This window comes from Dendrobates tinctorius, unplaced genomic scaffold (assembly GCF_039654945.1).
Source record: "Dendrobates tinctorius isolate UK_male_01 unplaced genomic scaffold, ASM3965494v1 ptg000046l, whole genome shotgun sequence".
NCBI classification, from domain to species: domain Eukaryota; kingdom Metazoa; phylum Chordata; class Amphibia; order Anura; family Dendrobatidae; genus Dendrobates; species Dendrobates tinctorius.
Window position 1 is genome coordinate 64157485 of NW_027361714.1, and position 12900 is coordinate 64170384.

The window sequence follows — 12900 nt, forward strand, 5'->3', positions numbered from 1 at the left end:
GCCCAGCCACTGCTCGATGAATCTGCTGGTACATTGACCCAGACCACTACATTCCCCTCGCACGCTACACGGCCTGAATCTGACCCTGATGAAACTCAGGTTACCCTTCCCATATACAGTTCCATCTTACACGGTGACAAAGAGGAAGCTGCAGATGAAAGTGCAGGTTCGGCCCACCCGCCATCAGACACACCACCGTACTATCAGGGGCCCTGTGCCAGTGCCGTCGCCAACGAGTGGGCCCCCCTGCTTGCTCAGGATCACAGCACTTGCAAGGTTGAAATACTGTGCAGTGAGATGGAAGATGGGGACGACGAGGAGTCCAGACTAGTACAGGGATTCCCTAGCGAGGAGACTTATTTGATTGTTTTCAATGTTGGGACAGCAATTTTTGGGGAGCACGTTACTCTGGAGAATGATAGATGGGGCCCACCATACACTGGAACATTCCAAAGGTGGACATCAGACACTGGAGCAGCATTTACAGGGCCCATTATACACTAGAGCATTAGAAATGGGGCCCATTATGTTTGGAGCATTATTTGGGCCCATAAGACAGTGGAGCTTCATCCATGGGGACCAACATATACTGTAGCATTATGTGGAGCTCATCATATACTGTTTCAAACATTATATGGGACCAATGATTCTGTATGGAGAAATAGATGGGCCTCGTCATGAGATGTAAAAAGTGAAGTATTTTTCATTGTACTATACCGCTATTTCTCTGCCGTATCGGAGCAGGATGAGTTTTGGTATGTGTTAAAGGGGCGCTCTTTCGCCCAGGGCACATGAAAACCTGGAGCCAGCCCCCCCCCACAACTTTAGCCAAATAACCCCCATTTTTCAGTGCGTAACTTGTATTATGAAGTTAATTAAGGTTGACAAGCTTAAGTAAGAAGAATTGATGCTTTTGGCATTCAAATGGGCACTGTAGGTGTGTTTCCTGTCCTCCTCTCACTGCCGACTTTTATTCCCCATTGACTTACATTGGGTTTCGTGTTTCGGGACGACCCCGACTTTTCCCTATAATCGGACGATCTTGCTCGACCCGACTTTTGGAAAAGTCGGGTTTCACGAAACGAAACGCGACCCTAAAAAACCAAAAGTCGCTCAACTCTACTCCTGACGTTAAAATTCAAGAGGTACCTCGAAGTACTCAGTGTGACCACGCTGGTGTTCCGCCCATGCAATATATGCAGAAGAATTCTCTTTGGCAAAACAAAGTGCAAGAGGGGCAGAAATGGGTGCAAAAACTGTGGGCATTTGGCCCACCTCCAAAGAACATATAGGGGCACAAAGAATCCTCGCCCATGGAATGGCGAGCTAAAGGAGTAGGTGTGTGTAAGGAGGAAGACCGGGCTGCAGGTGCCTGCATCATGCTGGGTCCAGTACTGCTGAGGCTGCATCCCATGTTTCCTGGGGGAAAGAATAGGGGACAGGACAGGCCCCATTATCCAGGAAGAGGGGGTGTGGCTAAGCCAGGCAGTGAGGAGAAAGCGCGTGAAGAGTCAGTTTCCCGCTGACAGTGAGAGCGGAGGCAGGTGTGCGGCGCGCTCTGCAGCGAGAGAGGTAATGCAGAGCTGTGCTCCAGCAGAACTTCAGCGGGTGCTCTGATGAGACAGGGTGTGTTCAGAGCGCTGTGTGTCCGGCTGTGCAGAGTGCATTTCTTGCATGGAGGAGCAGGGGCCGGGTGCAGGATCCTGAGATGTGTTCCCCAAGGCTGATAGACATGCAGCAGCACCCATGTTGGTCAGAGTACTCCGAGCGGGAGTTTGTTGGGAAAAGCTCCCGGCCGCAGAGCACAGATCTGGGACAGCTGTGTGAGAGACTTACTGCATGAGAGATTTACTGGTATCGGTGGATACACAGAGCAGCACAAACCGAGCAGAGCCATGCAGAACAGCCATTCAGGTGAAGGCAGCTGCACAGAGAGAGACACGTGCACACCGTGACTGTGAGTACAACACTCGTGCCGCATAGAGAAAGCTGAGTACTGGACAGAAAAATATTCAGGATTGAGAGTCCTCAGTAGTTGATACCTTTTAATGGCTAACTGAAAAGATGGTAACACATTGCAAGCTTTCGAGACTACTCAGGTCTCTTCATCAGGCTAGACTAATACAAAATCTGAAGAGTCACATATTTATGCACAATACAGCCTAGAAAAAATGCAATAGATAAGACAAGTGACGTGAAGCAGAACTATCAATATGGGAGAGGGAGAAACATAAATATAAACATTGGACCAGTTCATAGATAAGGAGTCCGGATGTTTTATGGTCCTCTGATTGGGGTCTAGTTCTGTGTTGTGATGCCCCCACACGGTTTTAAAAGGAAATTCCTTAATTGATGTAAAAAGACATAAATCCATGCGACACATTCATTCCAGCACTGAGAGTGTCAAAGTTCGTCATAAATTTGTACTCCCAAACTCATCTCTCTCTCTGAGAATTGAAGTTACCTTTCAATACCAGTAATTTCATATCCACGTTGCTGTGATCAGGGATACAGAAATGTTTTGCCACAGGTAGATCCATTCTTTTTTCTCCTATTGTGTGACGATGAGCATTCATCCTTGTTCTAAGCTTTTGCCCTGTCTCCCCCACATACATACCCCCAGCTGGACATTTAGTACAAATAATTAAGTACACCACATTAGATGTAATGCAGCTGAAAGTACCTGCGATCTTGTAGTCCTGATGTGAGTTGGGGATCTTTATCTTGTCCGTGGTCATTATAAATGGACAGGTTTTACATTTTTTCTGGTTGCAAGGAAAGGTTCCTGCAGTTGTTGTAGAGGACAGGGAGCTTCTGACAATGATGCTTCTTAAACTTGGGGGCTGCCTAAAACACAGCAGTGGGGGGTCTGGAAAAATGGACAGACATTTACGGCCTACCTTGCCAGTTGACACATGCCAGTCCACGTTGGACAAACTACTGACAACATGTCTTCGAATTTCCAAGCACTAAATTTTGTATTTATTTTCAAAAAATGAGAAATGGTCAAAATAACAACAAAAATGCGGTGCTTGCAGACCTCAAATAATGCTAAGAAAACAAGTTCATAATCATTTAGAAACAACAATACCAATGTTTTAACTCAGGAAGAGTTCAGAAATCAATATTTTGTGGAATAACTATGATTTTTAATTACAGCTTTCATGCGTCTTGGCATGCTTTCCACCAGTCTTTCACACTGCTTTTTGGTGAACTTATGCTGCTCCTGGTACAAAAATTTAAGTAGTTCTTTGTTTGATGGCTTGTGACTATCCATCTTTCTCTTGATTACATTAAAGAGGTTTTCAATGGGGTTCAGGTCTGAAGAATGGGCTGGCCATGACACGGATTTGATGTGGTGGTCCTTCATCCACACATTGATTGACCTGTGTATACATGTATGGACATACACACATGTGTGCTTGCTACGTGTATCATGCATTGTGTGTGTACCATACTGTACAATGTTTTTGTCACATACTGTGTTTGTAGGCAGTATCCATTTATATAAATATTGGCAGGCAGATGAGAATTCATAGTTGTAACCATGTCATTAATCACTCAACCAATGAGAAAAATTATGTTCACTGAGTGATTGGATTATTTATGCCAGAGCAAAAATCATTATTTTCCAGCAGCACATCATCTCCTGGTGTAAACTGCAGATGTGTTGCTGATAACATGATACTGTATGGGGACAGATTGATCTACTAGTGATTGTTCTGTGCCCATCATTACTTCTCTACCTAGAAAATAAAGTTGCACTCTCTAGCGCTATAGCATGTAAACAGATTCCATTTTTCTGTTTTTGTATCAGAAAAGAAACATGAATACCTAATGGTATTTGGAACCTAAGTCTTCTATGTACACACACAAAAGTCTTCTATATGTCTTATAAATTCTGTTTTAAATAGTTATCAACTGATGAAGAAATATTTGCACATATTTACATAACTTTTTGAACATTTATAAACTAAATAATAAATAAACCTATCAAATCAAACATTCAGATTTTTTTTTTTTCAGATTGTATATGTAAGACGAAACCCAAAAGATGTCCTTGTGTCATTCTACCACTTTTACAAAATGGATCCATTTTTAAAGTGCACAATAAATTGGGAAACATTTGTAGACCTCTTCATGTCAGGGAAAGGTAATGTAGAAACAAGAAAATAATGATTTTTTTTTCATGTGATTATAATTTTTCCTATTCATATTCCATAAGATTTCATGGTCATATAAACTGAAGGGTTATATAGATGAGTAATTATCCAAATGTATCTGCAGAATCAGTGTTACTATTACTATGTATTATTACTAGAGTTGAGCGAAACAGGTCGGCCAGATTCATTAGTCGCCGACTTATGCCAAAGTCGGGTTTCGCCGACCGAAACACGACCATAGCGTGAAGTCAGCCATGCTGTCGGCAAAACGAGCACCAAAGTCGGATTTCCCAGTATGCTTGCAGGTGCCTTTTTTTCAGCCAATGAGCAAGGATGTACACTGTGGGCAACGAGATGACATGTGCAGCGTCCACCACCATCGTAGAGATGGGCATTGCAGTGATTGGCTTGTTTTGTGGGGCGACATAGTGTCTATAAAAGCCCTGACCGCCGACCTCCATTTTACTTCTGCCAATCTTAACAGTAGGGAGAGGTTGCTGTTTATCAGTAGGGAGAGGGGTTAGGGCTGTAAACATATAAGAAGTTCTTATGTGTTTGTGCTGATAGCAATTGTGCTGTACAGTTAGTGTGCAGTGACAGGGGAGGATTTTATTGTAGGTAGCAGCGCTGGTTATTAGGCTAACTGATAGCTGCTTTGTTGTGTGTACACTGCTGTGCAGACTGCTTTTTACAGAGCACTAATACTTTTATTCTTTTTTTCTGCACAGTTACCGACCATTCATTTTTTCCCACACCGTATAGAGCTGTACGCTCCTCACACACTACCGTGTACCGGCTGGTATCACGGACAAATACATACTGACTAACTGTGTGTGACTCCAGAAATAAACCCAGAGATTTACATTTTCCCCTACAACGTATACGGCTGTACGCTCCTCATACAGTACCGTATGTCTGCTGTTTGTATTGCAGTCAATCCAAACTGAGTGAGCGTCTGTGTGTGACTCCGGAAATAAATACAGAGATTTAAATTTTCCCCTACACTGTATACAGCTGTACGCTCTTCATACAGTACCGTATATCTGCTGTTTATATTACAGTCAAATCCATACTGAGTGAGCGTCTGTGTGTGACTCCGGAAATATATACGGAGATTTAAATTTTCCCCTACACCGTATACAGCTGTACACTCCTCATACAGTACCATATATCTGGTGGTATTTTTGGTACATTTTCCCAAACATGAGGAAGTATGGTGGAAGAGACCGCGGACGGGGGCGGGGGGGCAGCTGGTACTGATGCTGGTGGTGGTGCATCTGCTTGTAGTGCCAAAAGCATAATAGCACCTAAGGCAGGAGGTGTTGAGCCTGCATCATCGTCTGGCTCCAGAAGGTCTGGAAGGCTCCCTTTTCTGGGAGTAGGTAAACCGCTTTTAAAGCCGGAGCATCAGGAACAGGTTTTGGCTAACATTGCCAAAACAGCCTCCAGCTCTATCGCCTCCTCTTCTGAAGTTTCAAAAACTGCAAGCACTGAGTCGTCAGTGCAGGCTCCTGGACAAGAACAACACCTTTCCTTGTGTCCTTCACCCCTACCAAAAGTGAAGTGAAGGATGCGGCAGGCCACACTTCAGATTACTCCCTGGAACTCTTTTCACTTACCATGCCTAAGTTATCAAGTGAAATTCTGAATTCCCCAGTCCAAGATGAATATGACATAGAGTGCACTGATGCACAACCAGTACTATATGATTCTGCTGGTACATTCACCCAGAGCACTGCATTGCCCTCACAGTCTACTGAGTCAGATTCTGACCCTGATGAATCTCAGGTGCCCCTTCCGTCATACTATACCACCTTACACGGTGACACAGAGGAAGGTGCACATGAAATTGAAGATGAGGTGATGGATGACCCAGTTGTTAACCCAGATTAGCATCCATTAGGGGAAGAGGGTTCCGCTGGCAATAGCTCAGAAGAGGAGGATCCTCAGCAGGCATCGACATCACAGCTGCGGTTATCTGGCAGGCCCGTAGCAGTCCATAAATGGGTTAAAAAAACGAAAAGAGTTGCAGGACATCTTGGCCAGACGGTCAAATTAGCATAGCGTGCAAGCCCTGAAAATTTTTCTCATAGTAGAAAGAGTGCAGTGTGGCACTTTTTTGACCAAAATCCTATTGATGAGGCAAAGGTTATGTGTAAGAAGTGCGGAAAGACCTTTAGCTGAGGGAAAAGTCTCTGAAATTTGAATACCAGTTGCATGCTTAGACATGTAAACACCATGCACTTGCAAGCATGGGCGGACTACAAAACCTCAGGTAGCACACGTGCACCTGCTCCGACTGAAGGTAGCCAGCAGCGCTCCATCGCTTCCCCCACTGTATGCCCACCAGTTAGCACACCACCAGCAAGAAATGTTGTGGTGTCGTCGCAAAGCCAGAGCAGTCAGGGAATCACAATGTTTTTCCAACGAAAGACTGCATCTAGGCCAGCACCACCACCACCACCATCACCATCACCAACCCCCTCTCAGTCTGCCATGTCCACCACTAGTTCCACCATATGCAGCTCTCAAGGCCAGCTCACCCTAGCAGAGACTCTGAGTAGGACAAGAACGTACTCATGCTCTCATCCGCGTACACTGGCTTTGAACGCCTACATTGCCAAACTGATCTCATTACAGATGATACCCTTCCGTTTGGTTGAAAGTGCAGCTTTCCGAGAGCTCATGGCCTACGTTGTCCCACGCTATGACCTACCCAGTCGGCACTTCTTTTCTTTGAAAAGCCACCCCTGCCCTCCACCTGCATGTGAAAGACCGCATTGTCCATGCACTCAAACAATCAGTGAGTGGAAAGGTGCACCTCACAACAGATGCATGGTCAAGTAGGCATGGCCAGGGCCGTTACGTGTCCATCACTGTGCACTGGGTTAATGTGGTGGATGCAGGGTCCACAGGGGACAACAGTGGTGGGACAGTGCTGCCTAGCCCACGGTATAGACAACAGTTGGCTGTAGGCGGTCGACCCTCCTCCAGAAGAGAAAGGTCGTTGACAGAGCGCAGTTGCATGAGCACTCCATCCGCAGCTGACAGTGTTGCACACTAGGTGTCCCACTGTCGAACAGCTAGTGGTAGGCATCAGCAGGCTGTTTTAAAGATGATGTCTTTGGGCGACAACAGACACACCGCGGAGGTACTGGCCGACTACTTGCAGCGAGAAACTGAGTCATGGCTGGGCAGTCTATATCTTGAGCCAGGCAAGGTAGTCAGGGATAACGGATGTAATTTTGTGGCGGCCATAGCCCTGGTAAAACTAAGACACATACCTTGCCTGGCTCACACCTTGAACCTGATGGTGCAGTGCTTCATAAATAATTATCCGGAGTTACCAGCCCTGCTCCATAAGGTGCAAAGACTGTGCTTGCATATCCGTCGCTTGCCTGTAGACTCCAGTCGTATGCAGAGGCTGCAGCGATTGCTCCACCTCCCCAAGCACCACCTAATAGACGTTGCAAAAAGATGGAATTCCACCATGCACATGGTTGAGAGGCTGTGCGAACAGAGGCAGGCTGTAATGCATTTGTGGGAGGATACACGGGCAGGCAGTTTGAGGGCAGACATCGAGTTGTCGGGTGTGCTGTGGTCAAAACAGAAAGACCTCTGTAAAGTCCTTCAGTGTTTGAGGAATGCACACTGCTGGTAAGCGCAGACGACGCCATCATAAGCATGAGCATACCACTTATGCGTCTGCTCATGCAAACTTTGATGCACATTAAGGATCAGGCATCTGCAGCTGAGGAGCAACAGGAGGAGGAGGAGGAGGGAAGCTTTGCTGACAGTCAGCCATTGTCTGCTCAGGGAACTGTCCTGGACGAGGTGGAGGAAGAAGAGGAAGAGGAGGAGGAGGATGAGGGGATGATTATTTTGGGGAGGAGGATGCTTCTCAGGGGGCAAGAGAAAATGTTGGCTTGCCAAGGTCAGGTACAGGGTTTGTGCGTGACTGGAGGGATGCTGATTTGGCAGAAAGTGCTCCTCCACCCACCACTGGCAGTGCATCATTGACACCTGGAACATTGGCCCACATGTGTGATTATCTCTTGCGGATCCTAAAAAGGGACCCCCGCATTGCCAAAATTATGAAGGATGACGACTACTTGTTGGCCAGCATGCTCGATCCACGCTATAAAGGCAAATTAGAGAACATCATGCCACAGGAGAACCTAGAGCTAATATTGGCGAACAAACAAGCAACCCTGGTAAACCGTTTGTCAGAGGCATTCCCCGTGCACAGCAGCGGTGCTCGTTCTACCACGAGCCGTACTAGGCAACATGGAAGAGGTGTTCATGGTGCACACAGCTGAAGTGGCGTTGGAGACAGGGGTTTCATGACCATGTTGTGGACTGATCTCTCGGGTACCGCTCACACGACTGGTAATATTGAATCGATTGCAACAGACAGGAGACAGCAGTTGTCAACTATGGTTCAAAATTACTTCTCCTCCCCTATCGATGTTCTCCCTCACAGTTCATTCCTCTTTGACTACTGGGCCTGTAAACTGGACACCTGGCCTGAATTGGCACAATATGCCTAATAGGAGCTCGCTTGCCCTGCCGGTAGTGTGCTATCAGAAAGAGTCTTCAGTGCTGCTGGATCAATCCTGACACAAAGAAGGACCCGGCTGTCGACCCAAAATGTAGGTGATCTCACCTTCATTAAAATGAACCATGCCTGGGTTTCAAAGGATTTTGTACCACCTTCCCCTGATGACACATAGGTTGCCAGCAAAATGGCTCGCTTTGTCCTCTTCTTCCTCCGACTTCTCCAATTCCTCCATTTGCAGCTGCTGAATGTCCAGCCTACACCTCAATATATGCCAGTTTTTCCACCTCCCTAACTGGGCTGTACCCCCCCAACAACGTTAGCCAAATAACCCCCAGTTTTCAATGCGTTACTATTATTATTAAGTAAATTAAGGTTGACAAGCTTAAGTAATAAGAATTGATGTCGTTGCCATTGAAATGGGCACTGTAGGTGTGTTTACTGTCCTCCACTCACTGCCGACTTTTATTCCCCATTGACTTGCATTGGGGTCGGGTTTCGGTCGGAACTCCGACTTTTGCCGATAGTAGGCCGATTTCGTTTGACTCGACTTTTGGTAAAGTCGGGTGGTCCCAAACCCGACACGACCCTCCCGGAGGCAAAGTTGCTCATCTCTAATTATTACAATGACCATTTTTTTTTAGCTATATAACATCACAATGAGAACGAGTTGTAATATGTTGTGAGAAACAGTGCCACTTTGTGATAATATGTCACAAGTAGTGTTGAGCATTCCGATACCGCAAATATCGGGTATCGGCCTATATTCGCTGTATCGGAATTCCGATACTGTACTGAGTTTCGATACTTTTTACATATCGAATACCGGAATCGGAAGTTCCCATAATGCTATGAGCCAGTTTGATTTGATTCAGCCAATGAGGAATCCTAAGAAGTGTGGGCACATCCTGTTAGGCATGTAGGCATGTTAACTAATGGCATGGCTGTGATTGGCTGCTGAAATTATGTCATGATGCACTATAAAAGCCGCCGCAGCCATTTTGGGTTCATTCTGCTGTGAATTCAGTTAGGGACAGGACGCTGCTCTTGTGACTCTGAGGGACAGTTAGAAATATCGATTTGCTAGATTGTGCTTTACCCAGGCTAGTTTAGCAACCCCTGTGAGAAGCTTTCTTTTGCCTTGAAGCGCTGTTCAAGGTCTGTGTGAGTACAGCTCTCGCTGTAGTGTGTCCTGCAGCCACCTCTGGTTGCAGGCCGCTCAGTGTGAGTCACTGCCTTATACATATTTATTTTTGTTTTATTGCTGCTCATTTTTCATTAATTCTCCTATTAGTGTGCATCCATCCGTATCCATCTACATTGGTTGCAAACACTATATAGGAGTAGACAGCGGAGCTTTTCTGCAGCCTTTCAGTGCTAGTGCACAGTTCTCTGCACTGTTCACGGCTGTCTGTGAGGTCTCTGTGTGTGAGTGCAGCTCACGCTTTAGTGTGTTCTGCAGCCACCTCTGATTGTAGTCCGCTCAGCGTGTGTCACTGCCTCATACATTGTCCTTTTTTGCTGTAGTGCTGCTTATTTTTCCTGAATTTCTCCTATTAGTGTGCTTCCATCTGTATCCAGCTAGATTGGTTGCAAACACTATATAGGAGTAGATAGAGGAGCCTTTTTTGTGGCTTGTGCCCTGCAGCTCCAGGCAGATTAGTATTAGCCTATTTTTTGGAGCCTCATCTATTGCATTGTAGGTTACCTTCCTGCATTGTAATAGCTCCAAAAAGTTTGTGATACTATCGCTTTCACATCTTTGGTCACATCCTTTTTGTTTTTTTGAAAAAAGACACGTAAATAAAGTTCACCAAACACTCCACTTGACAGTTGTGTAGGCCACATTAGCTCATATTAAAGTGTAGTCCACACACTTTATTAAATTTGTGTTTCTTATATCTGTTAGCAGCTGTTCAGGAATAAGCACACTAAGCCCCCCCCCTAGTACTTTTCTGCCTATCATTATCAGTCTACCAAGATGAAGAAGGCAGGGAGCAAGGCACGTGGTCGTGGGCGTGGAGTTTCAGCAGGGAGAGGATGTGGGGATTCTGTGCCTGCTGCGGGCACCAGTGAATCAGCATCCCCCAGTTTTACCAGGGAACAGTCCTTTATGCGCAGCCTTGTAGGATCTCGCCATACCCCACTGCTGCGGGACGAACAAATTGAAGCCGTTGTCGGATGGATGGCAGCTAATGCATCGACTTCAATTACTTCCACATCCCTTTCAGGGCCAGAGAACTGAAGAGCAACCATCTGTCTCTACACCACCTGCCAAATTGCCCAGGCAGTCAGAGAGCCCTGGACAGGAGCCATCTCTACTTCTGTTCTCTGAATCTCTTGGCTTGGAAACAGGGGGCCAGCCAAGCAGCATTCTAGAATGTGAAGAAGAGGGAGTATGCAGTGATGCGCAAGTGCTTTGTCCCTCTGAATCTGAAGAGGCGGGTGGGCCAGTGCCTATGGTCTGCACACCTCAGTACGCATCAGATGATGAGACTCAGGTGCCACTTTCTGGTGCGTACTGTGCTGGCGAGACTACCCAGGAGAAGCAGGTGTTTGAAGAGGGGAGTGTAGATGATGAGGTCCTTGACCCATCATGGCATGAGGAACAGGAAGGTGGTGGGAGCAGCTCTGAGGAAGAGATTCCCCGAATGGGCAAAACAGGAGGGAGAGGGAGGGGGCAGACTTGGTTGCCTGTAGTCTCCACTTCAGCACCCAAATAGGAGCATTCCTCTTCCAAAACCCAAAACGGGCGCTCCTAGGACTTGCAGTGCGTGGTCCTTTTTTGACACAGTTGCAGATGACATTTGCTTTGTCAAATGCAAGCTGTGTAATCAGAAAGTCAAAAGAGGGAAAAGTGTCAGCAACCTCAATACCACAAATATGTGGAAACATGTGCAGACCAAGCACGTGGTGGAGTTACAAAGACACACTGAAGATGTAGGCCAACCTACAGCACCACCTACCACCTCTTCAGCTCGTGCTGTAGCCTCTTCCTCCAGCTCACACACAGCTGGTTCAGCTTCCTCACAGGATCGCCATGGAAGAACCTCTGGCACTGTTGTCCAGAGACCCAGTGACATTCCACCCACTGCACCACGTTCCCTGTCATCCTCACACTCCCAGGCCACTCTACAGCCATCGGTAGCACAGGCATGGGAGAAAAGGCGGCCATAGTCGGCAAACCATCCCCGAGCACAGGCTCTGAATGCTGGCATTGCAAAACTACTGGCCCTTGAAATGCTCTCATTCAGGCTGGTGGAGACTGACACCTTCCGGAACTTCATGGCATTGGCAGTCCCGAAATACACCGTGACCAGCCGCTTTTATTTCAGCAGGCAAGCCATCCCTGCCCTGCAAAAGCATGTGGAGGGAAAAATTAAACATGCGCTACTAAACGCAGTCAGTAGCAAGGTCCACCTGACCACTGATGCGTGGACCAGTAACCATGGACAGGGACAATACCTTTCCCTCACTGCCCATTGGGTCAATGTTGTGGAGCCAGGTACAGATCTTGAGAGTGGCGCTGTATGTGTTCTGCCATCTCCAAGGATTGCAGGAATCCAGTCTGTACACATTGACTACTCCTCATACTCCAGTTCCTCAGAATCAACGCTGCAGGAGCCGTCTACCTCCACATGGACCTGTGAACGCTTACCTGTTACGACCGATATGAGCACAGCCGTAGCCAAACGTCAACAGGCCATACTGAAATTAATTTCTTTGGGGAATCGAAGCCACACAGCGCAGGAGCTCTGGAATGCCATCAAGCAGGAGAGCGACGTGTGGTTTGTGCCAGCGAATTTCCAGCCAGACTTGGTAGTGTGTGACAATGGCCGAAATCTGGTGGCAGCTCTTGGCCTAGGCAACCTCACTCACATCCCATGTCTGGCACATGTGCTCAACTTGGTCGTGCAGAGCTTTCTGAGGGACTATCCGGATCATGATGCACTGCTGCAGAAGGTCCACATAGAGTGCGCTCACTTGCGGCTTTCCAGCATGGCAAGATCGCGCATTGCAGCTCTGCAGCGCCGATTCCGCCTTCCGGAACATCACATGTGACCTACCCACTAGGTGGAATTCAACGTTACATATGTTGGAGCGGTTGTGTGAGCAGCAGGCAGCAGTAATGGAGTACCAGCTGCATCAGGCGCAAACACGTTGCACTGCGCGCCGGTC

General features: G+C 47.0%; 1 protein-coding gene across 1 annotated transcript in view; it reads left to right on the forward strand.

Annotated features, from left to right (window-relative positions):
• The window catches only part of LOC141089503 (amine sulfotransferase-like), a 110317-nt gene that overhangs the window by 62300 nt on the left and 35117 nt on the right, over positions 1-12900 (forward strand). Inside the window, exon 4 of the mRNA XM_073575958.1 lies at positions 4027-4153. Within this exon, the coding sequence (XP_073432059.1) occupies positions 4027-4153 (127 nt within the window). The remainder of the gene's footprint in view (positions 1-4026; positions 4154-12900) is intronic.